Genomic DNA, 27,870 nt, shown 5'->3' with positions numbered 1-27,870 from the left:
GGGCGGCGGCGGCTGGCGGGCGGGGACCGAGATCAGCGGGACGCCCGGGGCCGGCCCACAGCTAGGGGAGCGGACGGCGGTGAGTAGGCGGCGGCGGCCGGCCGGGCCGGGCCACGCGGGCGGCGGCTGCTCGGGCAGGTCCGGGCGGGCAGCTGGCAGCCGAGCCAGGACCCTGCGCCGGGAGCCCGAGCGAGGACTCCCAGGCCGCGGCCCCGCCTCCTCCCCGCCTTAGTGCCCGCCGCCCGCGGGTCGTGCCCCGAGTTCCTAGCGGCGCCGGGGCAGAGCCGAGCCGCAGCCGCAGCCGGAAACCGGCCCGAGCCGAGCCTGCGGGTGAAGTCCCCGGGCCCGAGCCCCGCGCGGCTCATGGCGGGGCCGCGGGGCGCGCTGCTGGCCTGGTGCCGCCGCCAGTGCGAGGGCTACCGCGGCGTGGACATCCGCGACCTTAGCAGCTCCTTCCGGGACGGCCTGGCCTTCTGCGCCATCCTGCACCGGCACCGGCCCGACCTGCTGTGAGTGCCGGGAGGGCGGGCGGCCGGGGCGCAGGGCGGCGCGGGCTCGTTGCTGGGGACCCCCCGCCCCCCTCAGTGACGCGGAGCCGGGGCGGTGGCAGACGCCGCCCCCAGAGGCCGAGACGCCCACCCTTCGGCGGGCCCCCCGCGCCTCTCGGGGCGCTGAGACCCTCGGATCCAGGACACCCCTCCCCCACTTGGCCCCTGACCCGCCCACTGGAACACTGAACCCGCCCCGCGTGCTGGTCCCTCCACCGGGGGCCTGGCCCCGCCCACAGGGCACTGATTTCCGCCAACGGGACGCCGAAGCCCCCGAGGCATTGACTCTTTTGAAAAGGCACCCGCGCCCTCCTCCGGGACCCTGGGCCTTTCTTAAACTAAACTCTCAAACAGGAGCTCTGAGCAGCCCACTAATCGTTCGGCATTGAGGTTCCCGTTCTCTTTGTGGGGCCCCCTTGCTTTGATTCCCCTGGGCCATCTCTTCTCCAGGGCACTAGCACAGTGCCTGGCACAGAGGAGTCCCTGCCTTAGCAGAGGTCAGATGAATGGATGGAATACCCCTCCCCCCAGTAGGACACAGCCCTGCCTCCCAGGTGTGTGCCCCATGACCCCGGTGTCCTCCGTGGGGCAGGGAGGCTGAATGAAGTCTCCTAAGGTTGGACCTACAGTCCTAAATGGCTGCTTCAGGGTGTGAAATGGCCCCTTCTCGCTCCGGCAGCCCAGTTCCCAGGCTCCATGGGAGATTTTATCCAGACCCCCCAGGGCAGTTGACTTGGGGTTTCAGCTCCCTCTGGGGCCCTAGAACCTCTTCCATTCATTCATTCATAGAACACTACATGCTTATCTGGCACCTGCTGTTCCTTGTACTTCTGGTCTCATCTGCAAATTGGGGACTAGAGTCATGGTCCTTGCCTGTCGTGCTTACAGCCCCTCGGATGGGGCTTCCCTGGCAGGGTCTAGAACTTTTTGTGTGTCTGTTCCACCTTCAGACCTGTGCTCCCCGAAGACAGCACTCGGGAGGCTTTGATGAAGGAGAGAAGGAAGGGAAGGATGGCCTCAAGGATTCGATAGTGTAGATGCACTTAGTTTATTCTGTACCATGTGGTACAGTGCCTGTGGGTGGTGGTCAGGCCCTGGGGTGGGCCCTGGAGGAGAGGGTGTGGGTGCAGAAGTGAACGAGATGAGGTGGAGATGGAGGTGGGCCACTGTCTGCCATGGAGCAAGTGACATGGGGTAAGGGGGCTTAGGAGCCAGGGCTTGAAGGATGGAGAAGAAGGGCACCCGGACTGGACCCACAAATTAGAGTGGAGGCCTGCAGGGATCTTCTGTTTTGACTGGAGGGCAGGTGGTGAGGCAGGGCCAGTGTGTGAAAGGGCTCAAGTGTCAAGCTAAGCTACATCACGGACCTGAGCCTGCCAGCCACAGAATGCAGGCTGCTTGGTTTGCGGTCAGCTCCTCCGTGTCCTAGGTGGGGAAAACTAGTAGATCCCATTGGGCATCAGTTTCCTCACCTGTAAAGTGGGTTTGACAATAAGATTTAACCTCCCAGGATTGTTGTGAGGATTAAATAAGATGATGAACATTCAGTTAACATTAGTGATTATAAGTAGTGTTATTAGGCAGGAAGGGATGATGCAAGTGTCTTTCTTATTCCTTCATTTATTCCCAAAAATGTCTGCAGAGTTATACTCTGTGCTGGGCACTGAACATGGTAATGGAAATAGCTTCCAATCAACCAAGAGACAAACCCTACACAGTCTCCTATGGCCTGTGGGGGTGATAGACATATAAGCAAGCAGTGCTGAGAACTCCACGTGGGAAGTGCTGTGTCAGAGGGCCAGGCTGGGGTGACCTGGTCACCTCATCTTCAAGGGGATCACAGGAGCCGGGTCAGGGAAGGGCCTTCCAGGCAGAGAGGATATCATGAGCAGAGATAGAGGCAGCGCTGTTGGAGCCCATAGCACAGGGCGGGGAAAACCAGGATATGTGGCTGGGCCAGAGTGCTTAGGGCCTCCTGCAGGCCAAGGAGGGTGGGTGGGGCCATAGGGAGGGACGTGGCATTGGTGTGGAGCAGAGGGGGGCTTCCCTCTTGAGAAGAGATCCGGAATCAGGTCCGATCATTCATTTGCAAGGCAGGCCAGCATCTGGGCTGCCAGCCCATTGCACAGGATAAAAACTTGAGGCCCAGGTCCTACGTGAGGCATAGAGAGGACCTCAGTGATGGGTAGGGGAAGACCTCCGTGAGAATAGGGCTGGGGTAGGGGTGAGGGCAAGCACTATCTTCCTAAGTGGTTTAGGCTGCTGGAGCGGTGGGCCCAGGCCTCTACTGGGGGTGGTCGAGGGGGCTGGCCCATCCCCCCTTTCCCAATTCAGGTATCTTTAAGCTCCCTTGTGGGCTTAAAGGACCATGTGGGTTTCATTTTTGTGCTCCTCATCTCCCCCATGGCCAAATAGAACTTCCCAGGCCTTTGAAAACTCTCAGAAGATAGGCTTCCCAACCCTAGGTGTTGATTAGGGACCAAGGTGGGGGAGGGAGAAGAAGCAGAGGAAAAATTGTAGCATCGTGGGGACCTTTACAGTTTTCACACACTGTTGCCAGTATGCATTCAGTAGACGTTTATGGAGCGCCTACTAAGTTCCAGGCAGTGTGGAGGGTGTTGGGTGCACGGGGTGAACAAAAATGTGACCCCAGCCTTGTAGGAACACCGCTGGGGAGACTGCAGTCCAGGCCCAGACAAGTTGCTTTTGTCTCTTTTGGATCTCAGAACAGGCTTTTGTTGGGAGCTGGGGTGGTGTCACAATCCTAACCCTAACCCTCACCCCAAGGTTTAGAGAGGTTGTGTGTAGCTTGCTCAGGGTCACACTCTGAGTCAGTGGCAGAGCAGGGGGAGGAATTAGGGACCCAGTTGAGGGGAGGAGGAAGCAGCCTGGCCAGAGGTGGGAAATGGAGCTGAAGTACATATACGGCCCCCTCCGCCTCCCCAGTCCACCCGACCCTGGGGCCTTGGGACAGTTTGCAAGCGACCCCCTCCTGTCTCGGCCCAGGGTTCATGGCACCATGGACTCTGCCTGCAGGTGAGCAGGGGGAGGAGGGCTCTCTTGTGTCTGCAAGGCCTGCCTTCACCCAGCTCGGTCCTCCCCACCAACCTGGGAGGTGTATGAAGCTTCCCCCAATTTGCAGATGGGAACACAAAGGCCGTAAGGACTGTTGACTCACCCCAGGTCACAAGGCCTGGCCTGGAAGAGCGGGGCCTGGGAACCAGACTTGGAAGGCCACGCTGGTCTGCTGCGGCCTCTGGGCCCACATCTCTCAAGCAGTCAGGCTGCAGTTTTCAGCCATAGAAGGACAAGACCCAGGAGGCTGCTGAGCAAGCAGGCTGGGCCTCCTCCGCTGGTTTCAGCCGCTCCAGCAGCTGGAGCAGGCAGGTGGGGAGGGGGTACACCCACAGCCAGGGTCCCCTGGCAGGCCCTGCCACTTCTCACCTGTCCCAGCTAAGAAACTAGGACACCCTTCTCTGCTCTCCTAAGGATGGTGCCCCCAGGAGTGGCCCAGCTGGGTCAGACAGCCATTTAGTGCCGGCAGCTCTGGAGAATGTACCATTTCCAGGCTGGTTCAGACTTGTTCTATTCCTGGCCCCATTAAAACAACATTCCTCTTCGGGCTGGGTTAGGGATTCAGGAAGCTGGGGTGGCTTTTCCAGGTTTGTGACCTGCAGTGGAAGGACGAGAAATGCAGTTTCCCACAGTGGTTTCCTCTCTCTGGACCTCAGTATCCCCATCTGTAAAGTGGGGCGAATACCTGCCAAGTAGAGCTGAAAACAAATCGAAGGCAGGAGCTCAGCCCAGAATGAGGTCAGCAATCCATGGATGTCCCTCTCGTGACCAGCCTTGGACTTGGTCTTAGATTTTACGTTTGCCACTGAGTCAGGACATGCCTTCTTGGGGGATAAACTTGAAGCTGGGACTTTTTCAGCCCTGCCCCTTCTGGGTGGGTTTCCAGTCTCTACTTGGAGGCCTCCTGGGACAATGAGCTCTTAGTCTCTCCCACCTGGCCACCCCAACTCTTTTAGCCTGTCCTTGCTACCTCAGTTTCCTCCTTGACAGCCCACGGATACCTCCCCGAACCCTGCTGAGGCCCAGGCTGGTTGGGATAAGATCATCTCCACTGGTTACTCTATCCCCATGGCCCTGCCCACTGCTCAATGCTCCCCCCTCCCCCCAACCCCTTGCCTCTTGCAGAGATTTTGATTCACTTTCCAAGGACAATGTCTTCGAGAATAACCGTTTGGTGAGTCCCCCAGACAGATGGGAGCCCACGATGAGGCTGTGTGCTGTGGGTGGGGGGTGTGTGTATGGGAGAGCAGGGGTCTTGCAGGACAGGAACCAATGGAGGGGCTTCCAGAGCAGCTGTCCTGCCCTGGGGCCCTGACTGCTCCTCTCCCCACCCCCTGCTCCCCTCTGGCCGGCTTGTGCCTGGAACACCAGCCCTTTCCCACCTCCAGGTCACAGTGTGGGGCCAGAGCTGCGGGGAGCCCAGTCACCCCTGCCCTGGCCCCCTCATCCTGCAGAATGAGGCTGGGCCTATGCAGCGTGGCACCCCCTGACACTGCCTTCTCTTCCTCTTCCTGCTGTGGCTGCTTCTGTGCCCAACCCTGCCCAACCTTCTCCCTCCCCTACACCTGCCCCCATCCCCACCCCTTTTCCCCCCACCCCCACCCCAAACCTTCCCCCACCCTGACATCTGCCTCCACCCCAGGCCTTTGAAGTGGCCGAGAAGGAGCTGGGCATTCCTGCCCTCCTGGATCCCAATGACATGGTCTCCATGAGTGTCCCTGATTGCCTCAGCATCATGACCTACGTGTCCCAGTATTACAACCACTTTGCCGGCTCCGGCCCAGGTGAGAGGGTGCCATCCTTAGGGGCGGGGCCCTGGGGGTGTGTCACCTGTTTTCTGAGCTGCAGACAGGGTGCAGGCAGGCAGCCCATCATTCATTCACCACATCATTCATCCACTCACTGAAATATTTATGAGTATAATAATACTGGGCTGGGACCCCAGGGATTACAGCTGTGAATGTCACTGCCCTCAAGGAGCTCAGAGTCTGGTGGGGGAGACAGACCACAAACACGTGAACTAGTCACTGAGCAAAATAATGGCAGAAGAGGGACTTCCCTGGCGGGCCAATGGTTAGGACCCCAAGTTTCCACTGCTGGAGGCTTAGGTTTGATCCCGGGTCAGGGAATTAAGATCCTGCAAGCCATGTGGTCTTGGCAAAAAAGTAAAAAACAAAACAAAACTATAGTGTCAGAGGAGACAACACAGGGTGAGTTTATCCGCTGTCTGGGAGTTCACCTCTCTGGCTCCTAGCCTCACTTCCTGTTTACAGACACTTCCCTGGGTTTTTTTCTCTCCAGTCAGGCAGTGATCCTGTGGGGCTATTTGGCTTCATCTTTCCTAGCAGTGACCTTCAAGGCCTGAGAACTGAGAAGCTGGGGGATTGTGGGAGGTGGGGTAAGGGAATAGGGGTGGGGGATACAAGGGAGTTTCTCTGCCTTGAGTCAGGTGGCTACTGAGCCTTCTGCCTAGAAAGTCCCCATGCAAGACTCTCCTGGACCCTAACCTTCCATCGAGAGGACATGGGCTCAGAGAGGGGAAGCCAGGAAATCAAGGTCACACAGCCGGAAAACCGAATCCGGGTGTCCTAACTCCTGCGCTGCGTCACGGCTGTCACGGGTCCTGTGGGCCCTGCCATGTCATTCCTTCCTCCTGCCTCTGCTCTCCATGTGGACAATCTTACCCATCTCTTAAAAAAAAAAGTCAGGGTTTTTTTTTGTTTGTTTATTTGTTTGTTTGGAGTAACACTTGCTTACTGAAGAAAATTTAGAACATAGCAAAAAAGCGTAACAATTTAAAAATTAAAATACTCTCTTACTCCTCATCTTTCCCGTAATGCTAGGGATTAATATTATAATTGAACAAATAACATTATGTGTATTTGACTAGAAATCAAAATGAAAGTATTTCTCAACTGCTGAGTCTTTGATGAGAGGCAGCATGGTGCCTTTTACTGTCTGGGTGACCATGGGTCACAGGGTCACCTTTCAGCTTAGGGTCCCCTTTGCAGTGAGGACAGAATAGCGCCCAGGGGACTTCCCTGGTGATTCAGTGGCTATGACTCTACACTCCCAATGCGGGGGGCCTGGGTTCAATCCCTGGGCAGGAAACTAGATCCCACAACTAAGAGTTTGCATGTCACCAACTAAAGATCCCGCGTACCGCAGCTAAGATCCATGTGTGTGTGCTCAGTCACTTTAGTCGTGTCCAGTTCTTTGCGACCCCATGGACTGTAGCCTACCAGGCTCCTCTGTCCATGGAATCCTCCAGACAAGAATTTTGGAATGGGTTGCCATTTCCTCCTCCAGGGGATCTTCCTGATCCAGGGATCAAACTCATGTCTCCTGCATTGCAGGTAGATTCCTTACCCACTGAGCCACCTGGGACCTGGCACAGACAAATAAGTAAATAATAAATTAAAAAAAAAAAAAAAGAACAGCACCCACCTCACAGGGTTGTTGGGAGTAAGTGAGGAAGCTTGAACCTGTGTCTGGCCCTTCTTAGGACCCAAGGTTACTATTATTATTTTTATCCATTGGTTAGAGTTTAGCTTGCTCACCTAGAATCACAGTTCAGTCTTTTCTTCTGGAGTGTTCCTGGTGGCGGAATCCCAGTCTCCCTCTACTAAGCTTTTCTCTGAAGGGCCACCTCCTGGGACTCTGTGGGGTGGGTGGGAGGGTGGGGAGGACCCTTGGTAATACTATTTTGATGGTGCCCACTTTGTTCCTGGGTCCTCAGCAGGCATCCTGGGGGTGAGGTCACTCAGGTGACCCAGCTCCCCGTGCTGTGCCTGGGCGAGAGCACCCTGTGGGCCTGCAGGGATTTCTTGTTACTAAAGGCACAGCTTGTGCTTTCCATGCAACTTGGCCCCTAAATGCAGACCATTTTTATCCCACCTGCTGCTCAACCAGAGGAGGTGCAGGGAGGTGTTCCAGCCCTGGAGGCGAAGCTGGCATTTAGCCTCCCCCAGATGGTCGTGTTCTGTACTCTCTGGCCCAGGGGAGGGACTTCAAGGGTAATTTTGCCCAGGCTTGACTGTCTCTGCACTGGGTACCTTGGGAAGCTGGCCGTGGCCGAGATACCACCGTGCCATGCTGCCTGTTCATCTCATGCTGGAGCTCTGTGTGGGCTGGTGACCTTGGGCACATCAGCTGACCCCTGACCTCCAGGAGCCGCCGTGGAATCTGGAACCAATGTGTGAGGGAAAGGAAGCCCAGTGGCTGAGGGAATCAGAGGAGGGGTACCCACCGCCACCCCACCCCAGGGTGACCAGGGTGGTGTCATCAGGATGAAGCCCAGTTTCTTAGCTGGGCTCCTGAGGGCCTCTCCCCAGTTAGCTTAGGCCACTTACTGCGCCGGTTTGTAGTCATACTGAGTTTCTTATTCTCTGAATAGATCACATTCCTTTACTGCTAAAGTCTTTCCTCTTGGTGATCCTCTAGTCCCTGTTCCCCGCCTCCCAGGCCCTGGCACATTCTTTCCTACTCATCCTCTCATCTGCACATGTTGCCTCCTCCAAGCAGCCCGCCCTGATGTACTCCAGGTGCTCTTGTAGCTCCATCCCCCGGGGTGAACGTGTAAGACTCTGGTCACAGTATCTCGATTACTCTTCTTTCCCCTGTAGACCATCTCTGTTGAGTCCACAGCTGCCTGACTCCAGCACCTGGCACTTATTCATTCATTTAATAAATATTTCTTTCGCTTCTACTGTGTGCCAGACCCCCTGCGAGGTGCTAGGGAGAGAGCTTGCAGTCTGAAGGATGGGCGAGGGAGAGAGAGAACAAAGTAGTGAATGTAATTTCAGATGAGCCGGATAAGGAAACAAAATAAGGTAATGGTATAAAAAGCAATGAGAGGAGGAAGTGGCTATTTTTGGTGAGTAGTCAGGGAGGGCCTCTCTGAGGAGGTGACAGTTAAGTCTTGAATAAGGAGGAGAAGGAGGCTGTGTGAAGATCTGGAGAGGAATATTCCAGGCAAGGGGGCAGCAAGGGGCCTGCGTGCTCCAGGGGAGTGAGGGGGAAGGAGGAGGTGAGGACAGTAGGGGGTACAGTGGGGAATAGAGTGGGCCCCAAATTTTTGACCATGACTCATGGTGAGAAATGTGTTTCCCATTATAATCCATGTTCATGTACACATATGTCACTGAAACAAGTTTCAGGAAATGATTCTCCCCTTACAATACGAGATGCCTGCGGATATTTTCTTCTAATTCATCTTTACAATATGCTGGTTGCAGTCCACTCAGTTGATTTCAGGGTCTGTTAATGGATTGTGACCCCAGTAAGGAATTTGGACTTTGTTTTTGGTTGACAGCTTGCGGGATCTTAGTTCCCCAACCAGGGATGGATTTTGTGCCCTGTGCAGTGGAAGCGCAGAGTCCTAACCACGGGACCACCAGGAAATTCCCTGGGTTTTATTTTTAAGAATTATCATATAGCAGCATTGACTTTTTTTTTCTCTTTGTATACAATTCTCTGAATTTAGGGGGTTATTTTAATCCCTGGGTACAGAGTAGGTGCTCAGTGGAGGTTTGCTGAAGTAATGACCGGGCAGCCTTGGAGGAGGCGGGTGGGGTAAGGGCTGGGTTTCTTCTGGTTGGAGGGCACGCAGGCAGGGTTCAGGGCTGCAACTGGCCACCAGGGCACAGGCAGGGCAGCTCCTCAGGAGCGCCCAGGGAGCCGACCCACCTTCCTGAAGCTTCGGGCTGGCATCATGTGGTTCCTCTCCTCCTTTCCTTCAGCCACTAAGCCTGGTGGGAAGGAAGCCACCGCCCTTTCATGTACTGGGCGCCGTTGGTCCTGTGATTGTCCTTGTGCCTTGCTGTTCACACTGCTCTGGGTGGTGGGACTCACCATCCCACTCTCTGGAGGCCCGGCGTGGTTGGGTACCTTGCCCTCCGCACTTACTTGGCAGTGGAGGCATCCCCTGTGTCCGTGTGAAGTGGGAGCCTGGTCCCACTGCCTCGGGTGGTTCACCTCAGGTGGTGGCCGGGGAGCCCAAAGCTCAGGCCAGGTTGGGCCTCCAGAGTCTCCAGCTGCCTCAGGGCCCCTTTCTGGTCTCTCAGCAGCCGGTGTCTCATCACCCAGAAAGGGTCTGGCACTGTCTTCCCCACCATCCGAAGCATCTACTCCCGTGAACCCGGGAGACAGGGCTCAGGTAGGCAGTTGCTGGGGGAGTGGGGGGTGGGTGAGGCGAGGGGACAGCTGCCACTGACTTCAGCGGGTGTTCTCAGTCCCTTTCCCGCTGGCTTTGGAAGTAGAGGTTCATTGGCCAGGGCAGGGGGCAGGGGCAGGGGACGGCAGACCCAGGAGGGGCACAGAGCATCCAGGGCACTGATCCTCCATCATGGGACTGGCAAGACTGACACATACAATACAGCAGATTCTCCCCTTGATTCTCATGAGACCGAACTGTCAACCTCCTAACCTGATTCCGCTTACTCCTCTCAACAACCCTGGGAGGTGGGTATTATGTATCCTGATGTACTGAGAAGGAAACTGAAGCCCCGAGAGGTTTGGCCACTTGTCCATGATCTCTAAGCTGGGAATTGGGGATCACGCTGTCAGTTCCAAGATCTCATGGTGTGACCCCAGCCTTTCACATCTGGACAGCGCTTCCCAGTATGCAAAGGGCTTTCCCCACCTGCTCCCATCTGCTCCTTGCCGGAGGAGCTCCTGAGGGGCAGGGAGCCTGGCCCAGGGTGGGTGCCCAGTGAGCATGCGTGGGGCTGAGACTGGAGGGTTATAGAATTCCATTCGGCAGGTGCAGACCCAGGGCCCAGGGATGGAAGCAGCTTGCTCAAGGTCACGGTGCTTAGAAGCTGAGAAACAGACTTAAATCTACTTGGCTCTGGTTGGGGAGACAGAAAGCAGTCGAGGTGGGCCTCGGAGGACAGTCACCCGTTGGGGAAGGTTCACCTGCAGGGATTGGAGAAAGGCTTATACAGCCAGAAGGTGCCTTCTTGCAGAGAGAGCCCCAGAAACTGGAAACCAGGATTTTTTTTGTTTCCATCCTGACTCAGTGAGCTTGAGCAAGTCTTTCCTTTTTTGGGCTTCCTCAGGGGTCTTCCTCAGTGAGTCTCTCATTCTCTGCCCCTCTGGGGCTCTGATGGAGCGGTTAGCACTGTGCACGCTTGGGGGACGGCCACAAGAGAGCAGGGAAACAGGGAATGTTCTTGAACCAAAGGGCTGGCGACCCTGACCCCACCCCATTCCCTGCAGGGTGAGGAGTGCTCCCCGGGCAGCCTGTCGAAGCAGGGCTCCCACCGGACCCCCAGCAGCACGTGCGCCGCCTGCCAGCAGCACGTGCACCTGGTGCAACGTTACCTGGCCGACGGCAAGCTGTACCACAGACACTGCTTCCGGTGAGTGGGTGGGGGAGGGAGCGCCCCTAGATTCAGCACCACGGGGTGCCAGGCCCCTTGCCAGGCTCTTCGTGTTGGAGCATCTTTCTTATCCCCGTTTTACTGATGAACAAACGAACTAGCGAGGGGAGAACACTATTGGCTCAGTCCCAGAAATAGAGACAGAAACGGGGCCAGAGCTCTTCGAGACTAAGTACCTGATGATGATCAAGGTACAGAATATGCTTTAAAAGCCTGGAGAAAAGAAAGCACTTTTTAAAATTTTATTTTACTTTTAGATTTTTCTTCCTTTTTATTTTGCATTTGTGTTTTCTAAAAAGAAAGCAGTTAAAAAAATTATAGTAACAACTTGCTTTGAATGTGTGGTTCCCCGGGGAAGTGACTGTTTAAAGAAACTTGAGTAAGAGGCAGGGAATATATAAATAGCTTAGAGAATGTATGGAAACGTTTTACATGTTATAAAAAAAAATCAGTGAAGAAAACTGAATAGTCAATGAAAACCAGTGAATGGGAGTTATAGCAAGTATTCAGCTATGGGTGTGTGTGTGTGTGTGCGCGCACAGACCTGAAACCCAGGCACTTGATTGCAGAACTGAGGTGTCATGAGGGCCAAAATCTTGGAGAAAAGGAACCACTGCATTGACGTTGTCATGTCTGGCTGTCAGGACAGTGTTTTAAAATCTTTTTATGGTAACCACTAGTAAGGCACGTTTGACACCGTGACCAGTTGTAGGTACATTCATGAAATCAAATGTGCGTAAATAGATACACACCTGGAATTAGGTTCATAAAAGAAGTGTGATACACTCTGATACATTGTACTTTATCCTATTTCATAGAAAAACAAAACAAACCTGGTTGGTTGCAAACCACTAAGTTGATTTTTTGAGCCAGTAATGAGTGGTGGCTTGCATACTGGATGGAACCTTGAGGGGGGAACCTTTGCTTCCTCTTGCAGCAGAAACTGAAGGCATGTTTCACAACTTATGGTGTTGCTTTCACGTGGTTTTATTGTTCTACGATGATTCTGACAGTTACCATTTTCCTTTTCCGCTGGCAAGTTATGAGTATTGAGACAGGGTCTGGGCTGGCAGCCAGGAGGAGGGGAAGGTACAGCTTTGGCTGCTGGAGAAGGGGTAGCCAGCACCCTGGGCTTGCTAAGTTGACCCTCCCGAGCCCACCCCTCTTCTCCCTGGCAGGTGTCGGCGGTGTTCCAGCACCCTGCTCCCCGGAGCTTACAGGAATGGGCCAGAGGAGGGCACCTTCGTATGTGCAGAGCACTGTGCCAGACTGGGCGCCAGTGGGCGGTCAGGGGCCAGGCCTGGAACCCCGCCACAGCCAAAGCAGCAGCAACTTACAGAAGAAGCCAAGGAAGTGGAGGGGGGCAGCCCCAGCCCGAAGGCGACTGTAGGGGCCGAGGCGGATGTGCCCAAGGCCAGCCCCGAGGGCCGACCCCAGGTCCCCGCCAAGCCCCGGGTTCCCAGTAGACCACAGGAGCTGGCCAGCCCCCCAGCCAGCCGCCCCACACCCGCCCCCAGGAAGGCCTCCGAGAGCACAGCCCCGACGCCCCCCACGCCCCGGCCCCGGTCCAGTCTGCAGCAGGAGAACTTGGTGGAGCAGGGAGGCGGCAGCGGCCTGGTGAACGGTGAGCGGGGGTCCCGTTGGGGCTGGGGGCTCCCTGGGGTGTGCCTGGCGTTTAAACGTACCTGTGCTAGGGAGTATCCGTGGGGCACGCTGTCTGTGCCTGTGTGTGGCAGATATGCTGGGGACGGCTGTGGCACTGAGGTTATTAATTCATGCAGCAAGTTGTTACCCAGGTCCCTCTGAGCACGCTCTGTTCTCCGTGCTGGGGGGATGGGATGTGTCTGGGATTCTGTGTCCACACTCAGGTGACCTCCCCCCACGCCCAGCCTGTGTGTTTGTCTACATCTGGGTGTCTGGCAGGGACTGCTGGGGGGCGGGGGAAGCTGTGTCCCTGGTTAGGTGTACCCTGGGGTGCTCCCCAACCTGACCTCCTGCCCTGCAGTAGAGATCTCTGCCTCACCACCCCACCCGTAAAATCTTTCCACGTGACCTCCCTGGGCTTCATGAGCTCATAGGAACAAGGTTCTTTGCAACCCGAGACATGCTGGGCAGCTCTTATTGGGAGAGGCCTGGGGGAGGGAGGCTCCCTGGTTTCCTCCCTCTGGGGCTTGCTCTGTTCCACGCTCATGGAGACTGGTTCCTGAGCTGGGCGTTCAGACCTGTTTGTGCCTCGGAGGCGCTGCTGGTCTCAAGGGAGAGACAGGCAGACACAAGAATTTCGGTAGAATGTAAGAAGTCTATTAAGACGGAGGAGCATGGCGAAGGAAATGGCAGCCCACTCCAGTACTCCCGCCTGGGAAATCCCAGGGCAGAGGAGACTGGCAGGCTACAGTCCATGGTGTCGCAGAGTCGGACACGACTTAGTGACTAAACCGCCGCAGTAATAAGGGGTAGTGGGTGGTGGTATGATCCAATGACAGGAGATTCAGAGCTGAAACTTGAGGGGAGAAAGGGGGGTGCACAGAAAGAAGCAATGGGGGGTGGCAAGGAGGACCCTGGCCCCATCCCCACACCCAGTGGTACTAGGGCCATGGGAGAAAACACAGCCTGACTTGAGAGGTTGCAGGGAAAGCTGTGTCTTCAGGGGACAGTCAGGTTGTTAGCACAAGAATGTGAAGGGAGCATTCAGGATAGCAGTGATTTCACTGATGGAGGTTCCAGGGACTAGGAAGGAGCAGGAGACAGGAGAAAGGAATGTCTGGGACTTGGATGACAGTGCCCAATGTCAGTACTTCTGTCCCTCGTTGTACTGGAGGTCCTAGTCAGCTGGAAAACACCAGGAAAAAGAATGAGAAAGAAATCAAACATTATTTTCAGGTAATATAGGCTCAGACGGTAAGGCGTCTGCCTACAATGTGGGAGACCCGGGTTCGATCCCTGGGTTGGGAAGAGCCTCTGGAGAAGGAAATGGCAACCCGCTCCAGTACTCTTGCCTGGAAAATCCCATGGACGGAGGAGCGTGGTAGGCTACAGTCTACAGGGTTGCAAAGAGTCGGACACGACTGAGCGACTTCACTTTCTAATGAGAAAATATTAAAAGAATTACACAAGTATAAGATGAATGTACTCAATGCCACAGATTGTATACCTTATTTAAAAAAGTAACATGCACTGTGTAATTCTGTTCCACTTCATGTTATATTTTACCCTTTTATTTAAGTTTGAGGTTTTTGGTTTTTGGTAGGCTTTTTTTTTTTTTTGAGGAAATTGACAAGTTGATTCTAAATTTACATGAAGGAATAAAGAGTCAAAACATTCCTGAAAAAACAAACAAACAGAAGCAGAGGCTACTGTGGAATTCACAGAGGACACTGGGGAGTCAGGGGAGGCTTTCAGGAGGAGGTGACCTCGCGCTGAGTTGAGACAGTATTTCCTGTCCACTTTGGGGAAGTGTCAGAGGGGCACTTGGGTTCCCCCTCCTTAACTGAAATGCACGGGGTGGGGGAGTGGTGGTCTCCAGGTGTCCTGGCCTTGTGGCTTTGACCTTCTCTACCTGTTACCTTTGGTGTTTTATCTAATCTCCCCGAGCACTGGGCTGGGGAGGTGCAAGGGTGCAGGGGAGGTTGCCATGGCCACCTGGAGTCCACGACCCGCCGGGTGGGATGGAAGGGCACCCCTAGGTGAGGCAGGCACTGGGGTTGGCTCCCTGACTGCTCCACTCCACCGCCTGGCTCACAGCCGCCCATGAAGGCCTGTCTCACTCTCCTTTCCCACCTAGGGAAGCTGCAAGAACCCCCCGTCCCCAAGCCCAGAGGGACCCCCAAGCTGTCAGAGAGGTATGCCGGCTCCAAGGGGCTTTCAGGGCCCTGATGAGGGGGCAGGGAAGGGAGTACCTCCAGGGGTCTGGGTTGGCAATAAGGCCTTGTGACCCACTAGCGCCCCCTCCCGAGAAGGGGCGGGGCTCCTCACTGGTGGGAAGGAGCCTGTGGCCACACCCCCTTTCTGTGTGGCTCCCCCGGGACCCCTTTCCCTGGGGCAGCAGGGCCTGGTAGCAGGCTGCCTCGGGGGTCCCTTAATCTCCCCAAGCCTCCGCTGCCTCTGGAGTGTGGGAGGCCTATGCCTCCTAGAGTAGTTTTAAGAATCAGTAGCAGAGTATAGAAAGACCCAGCAAAGCTCCACTGTATGCCAGACTCAGAGCCTCCACCCCCCTGGAACCCCACGTCACAGGCGAGGAACCTCAATTTCCAGCTCTTCTTTGGGAGCTGTGCTTTCACTATATGGTCCCTGGGCGGGGTGGCGGAGGGCGGAGAGAGACAAAGAGAGGCAGAGGGAGGGGAAGAGAGAGGTGCCCCCCTGCTTTCCATTTGGGCTTTGGGCCCAGATGGGCCCCACCGGGCTCGGGTGGGAGAGGGGAAGGGTGCTGTGTCTTACCCATCCGCTGTGGGACGCACTGTCTGGGGAGAGAAGGACACTGCCCCTCCTTGCCTGCTTATGTGTTCTACCTCTTCATGGCCTCCATTCAGGACGCCAGCCCCCAGGAAAGACCCGCCGTGGATCACACTGGTGCAGGCAGAGCCAAAGAAGAAGCCAGCCCCCCTGCCCCCGAGCAGCAGTCCCGGGCCACCGCCAGGCCAGGAAGGCAGGCAGGTGGAGAACGGGGGTGTGGATGAAGCGGCCCCGCAGGGCCCGGAGCCCAAGCCGTACAACCCGTTTGAGGAGGAGGAGGAGGCCCCCGCTGCACCCAGCCCGGCCCCTGGCCCTGCCCCGACCCCACCGGAGTCCACACCCAAGTCGCTGCATCCCTGGTACGGCATCACCCCCACGAGCAGCCCCAAGACGAAGAAGCGCCCTGCCCCCCGAGCACCCAGCACGTCCCCCCTCGGTGAGTGCCGTTCCTGGGGGCTCCCCGGAGCCCAGGGCCCGGGAAGGGCAGGGGCTGCCGCGGGAACCCCCTCCAGGTCAGGTGCCGTGTGTGCTCTCAGGTAATCAGAGCAAACCCGTGGGGAGGTAGCGTCCTCTATTTTGCAGATGAGGAAGCTGAGGCACAGAGAGGATGAGTGATTTGCTCACAGCCTCCCAGCACTTAAGCAGTGGAGGCAGAATTTGAACCCAGGCTCTTAACTCTACTCTCAACCCTTCATAACCCACCTGCAGGACGGTTGTGAGAATTAAATTGGTATGCTTATTAACACGGAGTCAGGCTTGGGGAAGGCGCGTGACAGGGTTAGCTCCAGTCCTGCCGGTCCAGTCACTGTCCTCCAGTTCCAGGTGCCTGAGGCTCTGACCCGCCTGTGTGACGCGGGCGCTAGTGACTGAGCAGTTCTTCCCCTGTGTGCGTCCTCAGTCTCCCCGGAAGATGGAGGTGGTGGGCCAGGTCCCGGGCGCTGTGCCTCCCTCCGCCCGGCCCTCCCTCTCACCACCCTGCAGTCTTCTCGGGCCCAATGCCCGGTCCCCTTCCATCACGGTGGGGCTCCAGCTGCCTTGGAGACCTCAGTGGGAGCCCCTCAGACAGTGGGGCCGAGAGCATGCTAGAGATGACGGGAGGCCAGTGCTCAAGTGGTCCAGGTCCCCCCAACCCCCGCTAGGGCCCTGGGACCCTCCAGCTGAGCGTGGCGGGTCGGCTGATTGGAGGTGGTGGGTGAATGGGGGAGGGAGCCAATGGGATGAGCTCTGAGTCAGACACAGCTGGGTCCAATCCCAGCCCTTTTCTCCGAGTCTGTCATCTCACCTGGAAAGCACAGATGATACTTTGAGGCATGGCGTCTGTCATCCATGAGGCTGAAAGTGGCGCAGGGCAGTGCCTGGCCGGGAGCCGGCCACCGCTAGAGCTGCCCACTCCTCCTCCCCTGTTGTTTTCCCTCCACCTCTGCTCAGCATGAGGCCTTTTCGCCTTTTCAGTTGGGCTTTCTTTGGGTCAGATCAGACATGGGAGGGGAAGTGGAGGCTGCAGCCACACTAGAGGAGGAAGCAAGAGCCATAAGGAAACCAGGGCTACAGCTGCACGAGGCGCAGGCCAGAGCCCAGAGTGTGCGGGATGAATTTGGGTGATCTGTCTGCCAGTGACCTTGGTCCTGTCCCACCTTTGCTATCCTTGAGGCTCCTGCCTGCCTGCCTGGATGTGGAGGACTTGGGTTTCCTGGGCCACCTGCAGTTCTGTCGAGAGCGAAGTGTCAGGCGAGGCCAGAGGGCCTGTCTCTGCCCCCTCGCTCGGCACTCATTCGCGGTTTGGTTTGTGCAGCGCTCCACGCCTCCCGCCTGTCCCGCTCGGAGCCACCCTCGGCTTCCCCGTCACCAGCCCTCAGCGTGGAGAGCCTGTCGTCCGAGAGCTCCAGCCAGCCCCCCAGTGGGGAGCTCCTGGAACCACCCGTAGTGCCCAAGAGCTCCTCAGAGCCTGCCGTCCACGCCCCTGGCACCCCTGGGACCCCTGCCAGCCTCTCTGCCAACTCCTCCCTGTCCTCCTCCGGGGAGCTGGTGGAGCCCAGCGTGGACCAGACGCCTCAAGCCAGCCCTGGGCTTGCCCCCAATACCAGGGGCAGCCCGGGTCCCCCGCCAGCCAAGCCCTGCAGTGGCACTGCCCCCACGCCCCTTGCACTGGGTGGAGACAAGAGCCCTGCGCCTTCCCCTGGAACCTCATCCCCGCAGCTCCAGGTGAAGGTGAGTGTCTGCTGTCCTGTCTAGTGGACGTGGGCCTGGTCTCAGGGCAGGAATGTCCAGAGCCTTCCATCATTGCTGGCCCTGACTTGTGGGGTTACCTTGACTCTGCCCATCTGGCCGTTCATCACTCCATACATTGAGGTACAGGTCCCTCTCAACATCCTTTCATCCACTGGCCAGACTGCCTATCCATCTGTTCACCTGTCCACTTGCCCGACCTTCCATGTCTTGAGGCAGCCAGCTCTTATTTACTTGCCAAGCCCATGCATGTGCCCGTTTGAGACCACACAGCAGCCACCACTCACCCACACATCCTCCATCCGCCTTCCGTTCACTGAAGCCCTGTTTGTGACAGGCTGTGGCACAGCAGTGTTGAGGCCCTGTCCTTGCCCTCCAGGGGCTCCCTGTCTGCTCAGGGAGACAGGCCTAGATGATTGTCCTTCCACCTGGGGTAGAGCACAGAGGGGAGGGGATGACGCCCTTCTTGGGGTCGTGTTCCTTCTCCAGAGACTTCAGTCTCCCCTCCTATAGAACAGGGCTAATGGTGTACATTGAGTTGCTCTTGTGTGCACGGGCTGGCCTGGGCTCCCGGGGTGATGGCTGTGGTGGTCCTTGTCACCAGGTGCTCACAGCCAAGTGGAGGGTGGGGTGCGGCGATGACTCCGCCTTGTGTGGAGTTTGTTGTGGGGTGGACTTGTAGAGGAGGGGTCAGCTCTCAACAGGTAGAGAGCCCAGGAAACAGCTTTACTGGGTGCTTCTGTTGTGGCCACTGCGGGGGTACAGACAGCCCTGGCTGCCGCTCCCTTCCCCAGGCCCCCTCCCAGGCCGGCCCCACACTCCGTCCCCTCTGGGGGCTGCAGTGGGCACCCACCCCCGGCAGCTCGTTTTCCAGATGACCTTTGTGACTGGTGGAACACTTGTTTCTCAGGGCCCCACCAAGAACCAGGGGTCACCGGGGGGCAGGACACTCCTCTGGGCGCCTAGTTCACCAAGAGGTCTCTCCTTTGCACCACCAGGCTCTTTTCTTTTTTTTTTTTTTTTAATACTTATTAAAGGACCGGAGTCACTTGGCGCCACCAGGTTTGTTGTTTTTTTTTTTTTTTAATTAAAGGACCAGAGTCCCTTTGTGCCACCAGGTTCTTTTTTTTTTTATTTGTCTGTGCCAGGTCTTAGCTGCGGCACGTGGGATCTTTAGTTGCGCCATGCAAACTCTTAGTTGCTTCATGTGGGATCGAGTTCTCTGACCAAAGATCACGCCTGGGCCCCCCTGCAGAGTCTTAGCCGCTGAACCACTAGGGCAGTTCCGGAGCCACCAGGTTCTTTTTAAGAAAAATTACTAATTAATTATTTTTGGTTGTATTGGGTCTTCTTTGCTGCACGCAGTCTTTCTCTGGTTGCAGGCACGGGGGGCTACTCTTTGCTGCCAGGTGCCGGCTTCTCATTGCAGTGGCTTCTCTTGTGGCCGAGCACAGGCTCTAGGCACGTGGGCTTCAGGAGTTGCACACGCGGGCCCGAGAGTGTGGGCTTCAGTAGTTGTGGCGCCCAGGCTCAGTTGCTCCGAGGCATATGGAATCTTCCTGGACCAGGGATCGAACCCGAGTCCCCTGCATTGGTAAATGGATTCTTAACCACTGGACCACCGGGGAAGTCTACCACCAGCTTCTGATCCTGCACTTTCTCCCTCACTCTGCAGTCCCCTGAGGGTCCGGGGGTGGAGGGCGGCTCCAGGCCGGCTGTAGTCCTGGTCTGACCAGCCTGACAGAGGATAAGTCTGCAGAGGAGCCTGAGCTGTTGGTTTGTGCACCTTTCAAATGTCATTTAACCTTCTCTGGCCTGGGTGGCTGCCCCCAGTCCGACTGTCACCACCTGCAGTGTGACCTGGACAAGGTCCCACCTTTTCTGTGGGCCTGAGGATGCTCTGAGGCGTCCCAGGTTCCTTGCTGTGGAAGTGGAGGATAGAGCTGATTTTGAATCTGCCCCGTCCCCTCTACAGGCAACTGCCCGTTTCCTGCCCTGGGGTGTGTGAAAGGTTGGTTTGAAGGAGTTCTATGGCTGAGAACCCTTGAGAGACATGGGGCCTTTGGGCTCTCTGACCCTGTTGAGCCGCTCCAGGTGTGATTGTGGAGGGTGAGGGCCGAGCCCCAAGAGGGCTTCCTTCTGGGGTGCCCCATCCCTTACCCTCACCCTAGGATTCGGGGGGAATCTAAGATAGTGAGGGCAGGAGACAAGGCCCTTGGGTGGGTGCTGCCGTATGGGGACCAGACTGTCTCCTGGCCGCACCTAGACTCCTGCGTCAGCTCCCAGAGCAACTTCCAGCCTCAAAGAACTCCCCTTCTCCCACCTGAGTGGCTGGCACAGGTGGGGTGAGACGTCCTCTGCTCCCTGCTCCTCCCCTGGCTCTTGGAAAGCCAGGTCAGCACTCCTGGGAGCACTCCATGGCCTCAGTGACCCCTGTTTCCGATGAGCTGGGGGAGGTGGTGGGAAGATGCTGGCACTGTCCTCATGGCTGGCAGGGTCTGTTCTCGTGCTAGGCCTGCCCGCTCTGCTGGCCTCAGAGAGGACAGAGATCTTCCCAGGGCAGGCAGCACAGGATGGGGGCCTTTCCTGGGTGGGGCAGGGGCTGCCTCCCTCTACTGAAAGCGGGATCCCACTTTTGCACTTCCTGGCTGGGCAACCCCAGGCAAGGCGCTGAGCCCTGTAATCCCTGCTGGGAAAGGGGTATTTATGAGGCCTGGGTGAGTTACTGTTGCTTCGTCCTGCCCTAAACTGCACGTCCTGACCGCTGTCCCCAGCGCTGGAGGGCTGCCCAGCCTGAAACAGACCAAGTCACACTCCAGCTTGGGCCCTTGGGAAGAGTGTGACCTTGAGCCAGTTACTTAACCCCTCAAAACTTGAGTTTACTCACCTGTAAAGTGGGCAGACACGACCCACTTTGCGGAGTGGTTGTGAGAATTGGACAAGCATGTAGACAAGTATCCAGTGTGGCAGCTGCACATGAGAGGCTCTGGGAAGTAGAAGTCTTTGTTGAATGACTGGGTGCCTCAGACTGGATGCTGGGAGATTCTCTGCCTGCTTCCCACCCGCCCTTCTTTCCGTGGTCCCACGTGATCAAGCTCCCAGGGTCCTACTGCCCCTTCCTGACTTATTAATATCTTCTGTTATGTTTCCCTGCCTTTAGTCCTCCTGCAAGGAGAATCCATTTAACCGGAAGCCATCACCTACAGCATCCCCAAGTGTAAAGAAGGCCACCAAGGGCTCGAAGCCAGCGAGACCGCCTGCCCCAGGACATGGCTTCCCGCTCATCAAACGCAAGGTATCTGCTGGGAGCCCCAGATACCTGGCTGCCTGGGCTCGGGCCCCTTCCCTTGGCAGCCTCAGGCTTCCTGTTGCACCCTGCGACAGGGTGGTCCGTCGGGGCAGCTTCCCTGAGATGTGGGAGAGGGGGCGTGCCTGGGAGGCCCAGCTGGGAGATCTGAAGTGCAGCCAGGGGGAATTTTGAGTAGATCAGCTGCTCTGACCAAAAGCACTGGGTGATGCATTTAAACTGTTACTAATAATAGTTTAAGGATCAAAGCGTTCACATGACATACTTCTACTTAAACAGCTTAGAGTGTTCTCGGTTTCTCTCTCCTTTGGGTCACTTTCTCATATTATGGTGTCCTTTCTGGAGTGGCAGAAGAGTGGAGGAAGTTGCCAAAAGAAGCAGAAAGTTGTGTCACCCTCTGGGCGTGCCTGATGGCGCTGGGACCCAGGGCATGGGGTGTGGGACACAGCCTGGGAGGCCAGCACTGGCCAGAGGGAAGCTCCTGGCAGCAGACAGGTGGGAGGGCAGGCTGACCGCAGGTGACTGGGCGCTGTTGGGCAGGTCCAGTCTGACCAGTACATCCCCGAGGAGGATATCCATGGAGAAATAGACACCATTGAGCGCCAACTGGATGCCCTGGAACACCGTGGGGTCCTGCTGGAGGAGAAGCTGCGTGGTGGAGTGAACGGTGTGGGGGCTGTGGGGGGCTTGGCGGTGGTGGGGGGACTCGGGTGGGGGAAGCCTCTTCCCCAGGGTAGGGGCTGCCATGGCTCCTTCGAGGATGGGGACTGTCACCAGCCCTGGCCTCAGTGAGCATCTGGCTTGCAGAAGGCCGTGAGGATGACATGCTTGTGGACTGGTTCAAGCTCATCCATGAGAAGCATCTGCTGGTTCGGCGGGAGTCCGAGCTCATCTACGTGTGAGTCCTGCCTCCCCTCCGTTCCCGCCTGGCTCCGCCTGACTCTGAATCCACAGAACTCAGGATTGAGAATCTTCACCTTCTTCCCGCATCAGCTCAGGGCAGGGCAGGCAGCCAGGGCAGAACTAACAGTCACCTTCCTCCCACCTTCCAGCTTCAAGCAGCAGAACCTGGAGCAGCGGCAGGCCGACGTGGAGTACGAGCTCCGGTGCCTTCTCAACAAGCCAGGTGACGGCGGCCACGCCCCGGCCCCGGTCACCGGCCCTGGGGCCTGGTGACACGGAGCAGTGGGCTGGGGCAGGACGGACAGAGCCCTGATGGGGAGGCCTGGGCAGACTGTGGGAGCAGGGCCAGAGGACATGGCAGGAGGTGCTGTCTGGGTGCTAATAGGGGATTAATAGACTCAAGCCAAGACGGGAGAGGGGACCCGCGTGAGGCTGTGACACCTGTGTGTCGGATGACAGGCCTGCAGAGAGCTCCCCAAGGCCAGGAGCAGACTGACCTTTTTTGGCCCACTCCTCCCCTGGAAGGTGTGGGTGGGTAGGTCCTGGGGTGTAGGGTTGGGGGGGGTCAGTCTCCAGGGCCCCAGGCTGCCTCGATGAATGATGGAGAGCGTGTGTCTGTCCTGGGGCAGCTCTGGGCTCATGGCCGTTAGGTCAGAGCGTGGCAGGACTCTACTGGTGCGGGGAGGCCCCCCTGCACGGTGTGGCTCAGAGCGACTCTGGGAGGGAGGGATGGGGTGTGCTGAGGGTGGAGGAGGGCAGGGGGAGGGGCTGGGCGTGGAGCCACACCGTCCTGTGTGCTGCGGGAACTTGCTGGTGTCCTTAGGATGTGTGTTAGCTGTGCATCCCGGGCTTGGCACGCAGTCTCTGGCTCCACGTGTGACACAGGAACAGAGGTGCCCACCTGGGTGGGTGTTCTCAGGACCAGGAGATGGGATGTGGAAATGCGCTGTGCCCTTGGAGGGTCTGATGCTTACTATGTGACCGAGTTGGGGTCTCTCCATGACGTGGGGTAAGCACAGCTGTGGGCTGAGAGAGACCGCAGGACTGTGGTGCGTCCAGAAGCAGGAGCCAGGGCTTTTGACCACTTCCTCTGGCCCAGGTGGTTAGGAATCGTTGTTTCCCATTGAACAGATGAGGAAATGGAGAGCCAGAGAGTTTGAGTCTTGCCCCCTGGTGGTGGAGCCGGGCTTCCTTCCGAGTCTCTGACTTGGCCTTGTGCCTACACACACGCAGCCCCTCCTCCTGGCTGGGATGGTGGCCCTGCTTTCCCATTGACCGCGCAGCTTGGGAGGCTGGATGAGACCCAGAGTCAGGAATGCCCCTGGGGAAGTCACAGAATGTCCCAGCCCTCCACTGCCCTCTATGAGTCACTCCCAAATCTCCGGAGGCTGGGGCGTGGCCACCACTCCGAGGGAGCCGCAGCGACACCTTGTGGCCAGAGAGGGGCCCGCACCTCTGTTCTCCAGGCCAGCCTGGCCCTGGTCTTTTATGTTCTTCTTCAGTCCTGTGTGAGATGGCAGTGCACCCTGGGCTTCTCTTCCTGTCCTGACTGTCGCCTTTGGAGGGTGATACCTGTTTAAAGGCCCCAGGTGGGCTGGAGATCTGTAAGACACTGTGAGGGCTGTAGCTTGGGGACCTGGGGCTGCCAGGAAATAGGCACTGGCTCCACCCTTGCTGTGTGACACTGGTCAAAGACTTAGCTTCCCTGAGCCTCAGTTTCCCCCCATGTAGGTTGTGGACATAACTTACCCAGGTCCCAGATTCGAGAAACAGCAGAGTAGGCTTTGAACTGGGGTGATGACTCTGAAACCCACATTGTCCCTGGAACTATGCTGGGCCATTGGTCCAGTTTTGGCAAGAGGCGGTGGTGCGGGGTTGGGGCATGGCTGAGGGGTCTCAGGATGTTATTAGGAGATGAGGAGGCCTGTAGTGGCAGATGTTGTAGAGGGAAGGTCAAATGTGGGGGCATTCGTCCTCTGGAAGTCTGTGGGCAGGGTCAGAGGAATACCAAGGAGCAGGTGGGTCTCTGAGGGTGTGGTTCTGTGGGATGGCCTGGGTTCTTGCAATCAGGAGACTGAGGGGGGAGGGCAGCAGGTGTTTGAGATATCAGGGACACTTCCTGGCAGGTCTCCCAACCCCCAGGGTCCCTTCTAGCCCACCCTCCTTCATGGCATTAGATGGATGTCCGAGTATGCCTCTTGGGTCACATTGCCTCTGCTCTACGAGGACCCCTGGGGTTCCCTGTCATCTCCCGACTCTGGCCAGCCCACCACTGGAAACTCTCAGCAGGCCCAGCCCGAATCCTGCCTCCCCCAAGAACCACCTGGTGAACACTGGTTGCTTGCACGCGTGAACATAAACAGAAAACTCTTTGGCCCATGCTGGTCTCTGTTCTCAGAGCCTGTGTTGTACTGGTCCTCTCGGAGCCCCCCCGGGAGAGTTTCTCTGGTAGGCAGACTGGTATTCTTGGTCTCTTCTGCAACAACCTTCATTTCTCCAAAAACTGTAATCCCCACCCATCTGGGCTCCTCCTTGTCCTCATGGTGTCCAGCGTGGGGCTGGTCTGCTGCCACCCTTAGCACTTAGGCGTTGGTTCCTCACTTCCTGGGCCTCATGTCCCCGACTTTTCTCCTTGAGCAGAAAAGGACTGGACAGAGGAGGACCGGGGCCGAGAGAAGGTGCTGATGCAAGAGCTCGTGACCCTCATCGAGCAGCGCAACGCCATCATCAACTGCCTGGACGAGGACCGGCAGAGGTGACGTGGCTGGGGCAGGGTTCCCGGGGCTTTCTTGGGAATGAGACCTTCACTGCCAACCATCCCAGCTTCCCCGTGCTCAGCCTGTGTGGACTCAGAGAGTCTGGAGGGGCCTGAGAGATTATCTGGCCCTTCCTCCTGTGGGACACTCAGCTTCCCTGTCTCATTTCAGGGAGGAAGAGGAAGATAAGATGTTGGAGGCCATGATCAAGAAGAAAGGTGAGGCCCTTCCTGGGGCTCTGACCCGTTTGAACTCCTGCAGGGTGGGAGGGCCGGTTGAATACAGAGTTGGAAGGGGCACCCACAGGGAGAGTGTGTGCAAGCCTTTCTTTTGCCAAGAAGGCCATGTGTAGCAAGGCAGGCCAACCTATGGCCAGGAAGATAGGTGTGGGATGCCATGGTACCAACAGGGAGGTTGGTGACATACGGGGCCATTTCCCAGGGCATGTCTGCCTTGAGTTGTGCGTTCCTCCTTGAGATCCACAGCTGGTTCAGGAGGGGTCTTGTGGGCTCAAAAAGCAGTCCCCCTCACCCTTGGAGAAGATAGTGCCTAGAATCGTTGAGAGAGCACTGGACTGGGAGTCAGGAGGCCTGGGCCTAATCTTGGTTTCCCCAGTGACTCATTTTGTGGCCTTGCGGTTCCGTCTGGGCTCCAGTTAGACTGGATTCTGGTCCCAGCTCTGACTCGTCCCAGCTGGGTGGCTTTGCGCCAGCAATTCACCCCTCCAGGCCTGACTCTCCTTGTCTGCAGGATGGGGGTGACAGAGGCACCCACCTCCTGGGTAGGTGCTGAGGATGACTGAGATAACGTGTATAAAGCACTTAGCCAGGGCCTGGCACCCACAAAGAGCTTGGTTGGTGGTAATCTGTTTCAAACTCACATTTTCCTTGTCCATAATAAGTGAGGGACTGGGCCAGATGATTTCTGCGGTTTCTTCTAGCTCTGACAGTCATTGTTTGTGTTGTAAGCCACAGAGCTGCAGGGGAATTGAAGCTTTTAGAGATAAAATGTCAGCCGTGCTCTAGGGCTCCCCCACTGCCTTCATGAGTGCTCATCTCCCAATCCCTGCCGAAATGCTGGGAAGGGGTGGGTTCCTGTCCTGGAGGTGAAGAACTGGAGATGCAAAAGGATAAAGGGACATGTCCACGGTTCCAGGCGACATGGTGGTGGTGGTGGGCCGAGACTGTTGGCTGCCACTCCCCGCCGTCACTGCCGCCCCCCGGCCATCACTGCTGTCCCCCGGCCCGCCCCAATCGACCGCCCTTTCCCTTCTGCAGAGTTCCAGAAGGAGGCTGAGCCCGAGGGCAAGAAGAAGGGCAAGTTCAAGACCATGAAGGTGCTGAAGCTGCTAGGAAACAAGCGTGATACCAAGAGCAAGTGCCCCGGAGACAGGAGCTAACGGCGTGGACTGCCAGCCGGGACACCAACCCCCACTGGCTGCGCTCTGCAGGTCGTGGGGGGGGCGGCTTCTGTGTCCCTTCGGAATCAGTCGAGAGGAAAGATGACTTAGGGGAGGGAGCCTCTGGATGATGGCCTCTCCCTCCTCAGGGTCCTCTGGCTGGTCTGGGCCAAAGAGTTTTTCCCTCTCCTCTGAGTCCCCAGCCTGGATCTCCTGACTCCAGCTGCTGTGACTGACCCCAGGAGCGAGCAGGGTCTCCCTGCCCTTGGTCCCGCTTCACGCCTGCACCACATGTGGAGGGGAGTGGAGGGTCTGTCCACCCACAGAGGTCTGCCCATGATGGGCCCTCTGGCCTGGGGCTCCTGCCCTCTGGGCAGCCTGGCAAGCCAGGCTCGGCCGCACCGGCCCCTTCCTACCCCCACCCCATCGTGGGTCTGAGTCCCTGTCTTCCTGTCTGGGCAGGCGGCCCTGCCTCTCTTTCTCCGTACTCAGGAGCTCTATTTATGAAGTCTCTTAATTAAAGTTGGAGTTAGTTACTATGTCCTTAAGACCCAAAGGGGCCTGATGGACAGACCCCTCCCTTTGTTCCTCGAAGTCCTAGGAGGTGCTTCCCTCACCTCCGCTCATTCCGCAGGAGGTCTCCCTGCACGGGACAGGGTGCTGGGGCAGGTGGGGTGCCCGAGGGCTGAGCCCCCCGAGGGAGGGCCGCGGGGGAGGCGGGCGTGCTGCCCGTAGGTGCTAACCCTGGCCCTTCCCCACACACCATGGCCCCGGCCCCTCCTGTAGACTCTCCCCGTCACCCCAGGGCTGGGGTGCGGCGGAGCCGCTCCCGGGGGGTCAGCGCCAGCCTGTCTCCTCACACGCGCCTGTTGTCTGTTCCCTTCCGACTTCGTCGCCTCCGAAGGACTGATGGCCGCTCACCTCCCGGGACGGCTGTGGGAGAGGAGGAGCCGATGGGGACCAGCACCTTCGCCCCAGGGGACGTGCCCAGCAGCTCTTGGGGCAAAGCACTGTTGCTATAAGCTATTTGCGGGGTGCCTCTAGGGCCCTTCCCTCAGCATGCCTGTGGGAAAAGATCACACTGTATTAACTTGAGAGGGTTTTCCTCACCGACAATAAACAGAGACCACCTCAGCTGCCAGTGCCTTGCAGCCCTGGGCCGCCCTCCCCTTGCCAGGCCTACCTTCTTCCCTGCCTCCGCCATGCCTCTTGGCCTGCATCTCCGCTGGCCCAGGAAGGCGTGGAGGGGCTGTCCACCGCTGGGGGCCCCTGGCCCTCTCTCCCTGCCCCTGGGCAGGATGCCTTCCTTTTCAGGGACCAGTGCCACCTCCGAGCGTCTCCTTCCTGATGGGCCTGTTGACCTGCAGCTGGGCTCACCAGCTCCAGCGCTTTTCGGGGGCCAGGCAGGTGACACGTGTGAACCCAGGCTGGGTGTGTCCTGCGGGGCGGCCCCGGCAGGCTGCCTTGGCGTCAGGACACCTGGGTGGTGGGGACTGGGGTGAACTGGGGTAGCTACACCGCAACTAGAGGGGGAGGCTGTCCCTCACCCAAGTCAACTGTAGCCTGTGGGATGTGGGCCCGGTGGGGCCAGATCTTTGCATTTTTCAAAAGAAACTGGAAATCCAGTGGAGCGTGTGTGTACTTTGTAAAACTGACTTGAAATCAAGGGTACATGCTACCGTGTCAGAGTGGGCTGACTCGGTCCTGGGTTCTCTGGTTTGCTGCCTCTGGGCCACATGCTGTGGCCTTCGAGGTAGAGGATGGCCGTCCTCCTCAGGTTGTGTCCTGAGCCCTGGGGTTCTTGAGGGGGTGTGGACGCAGG

General features: G+C 57.6%; 1 protein-coding gene across 4 annotated transcripts; it reads left to right on the top strand.

Moving 5' to 3' along the window:
* On the top strand, positions 1 to 27,673 carry MICALL1 (MICAL like 1). 4 transcript variants are annotated; one of them, XM_043440155.1, is made up of 16 exons: positions 1 to 509; positions 4,749 to 4,797; positions 5,266 to 5,407; positions 9,692 to 9,780; positions 10,845 to 10,987; positions 12,187 to 12,632; positions 14,790 to 14,847; positions 15,535 to 15,893; positions 17,250 to 17,665; positions 20,844 to 20,978; positions 21,531 to 21,657; positions 21,798 to 21,888; positions 22,043 to 22,116; positions 24,534 to 24,648; positions 24,821 to 24,867; positions 25,927 to 27,673. In XM_043440155.1, the coding sequence occupies exons 1-16, from the start codon at positions 364 to 366 to the stop codon at positions 26,046 to 26,048; spliced, it is 2,559 nt and encodes an 852-aa protein (XP_043296090.1). In that variant the 5' UTR covers positions 1 to 363; the 3' UTR covers positions 26,049 to 27,673. The 4 variants fall into 4 exon arrangements, with proteins under 4 accessions (XP_043296090.1, XP_043296089.1, XP_043296091.1 ...); XM_043440154.1 differs by having other exon boundaries at positions 9,689 to 9,780; XM_043440156.1 differs by lacking the exon at positions 1 to 509 and adding an exon at positions 2,753 to 3,584 and having other exon boundaries at positions 9,689 to 9,780.
* The last annotated feature ends 197 nt before the right edge of the window (positions 27,674 to 27,870 follow it).

Source organism: Cervus canadensis, chromosome 21, assembly GCF_019320065.1.
Source record: "Cervus canadensis isolate Bull #8, Minnesota chromosome 21, ASM1932006v1, whole genome shotgun sequence".
In the NCBI taxonomy this organism is placed as follows: domain Eukaryota; kingdom Metazoa; phylum Chordata; class Mammalia; order Artiodactyla; family Cervidae; genus Cervus; species Cervus canadensis.
This window is presented reverse-complemented; position numbering and strand designations above follow the sequence as displayed.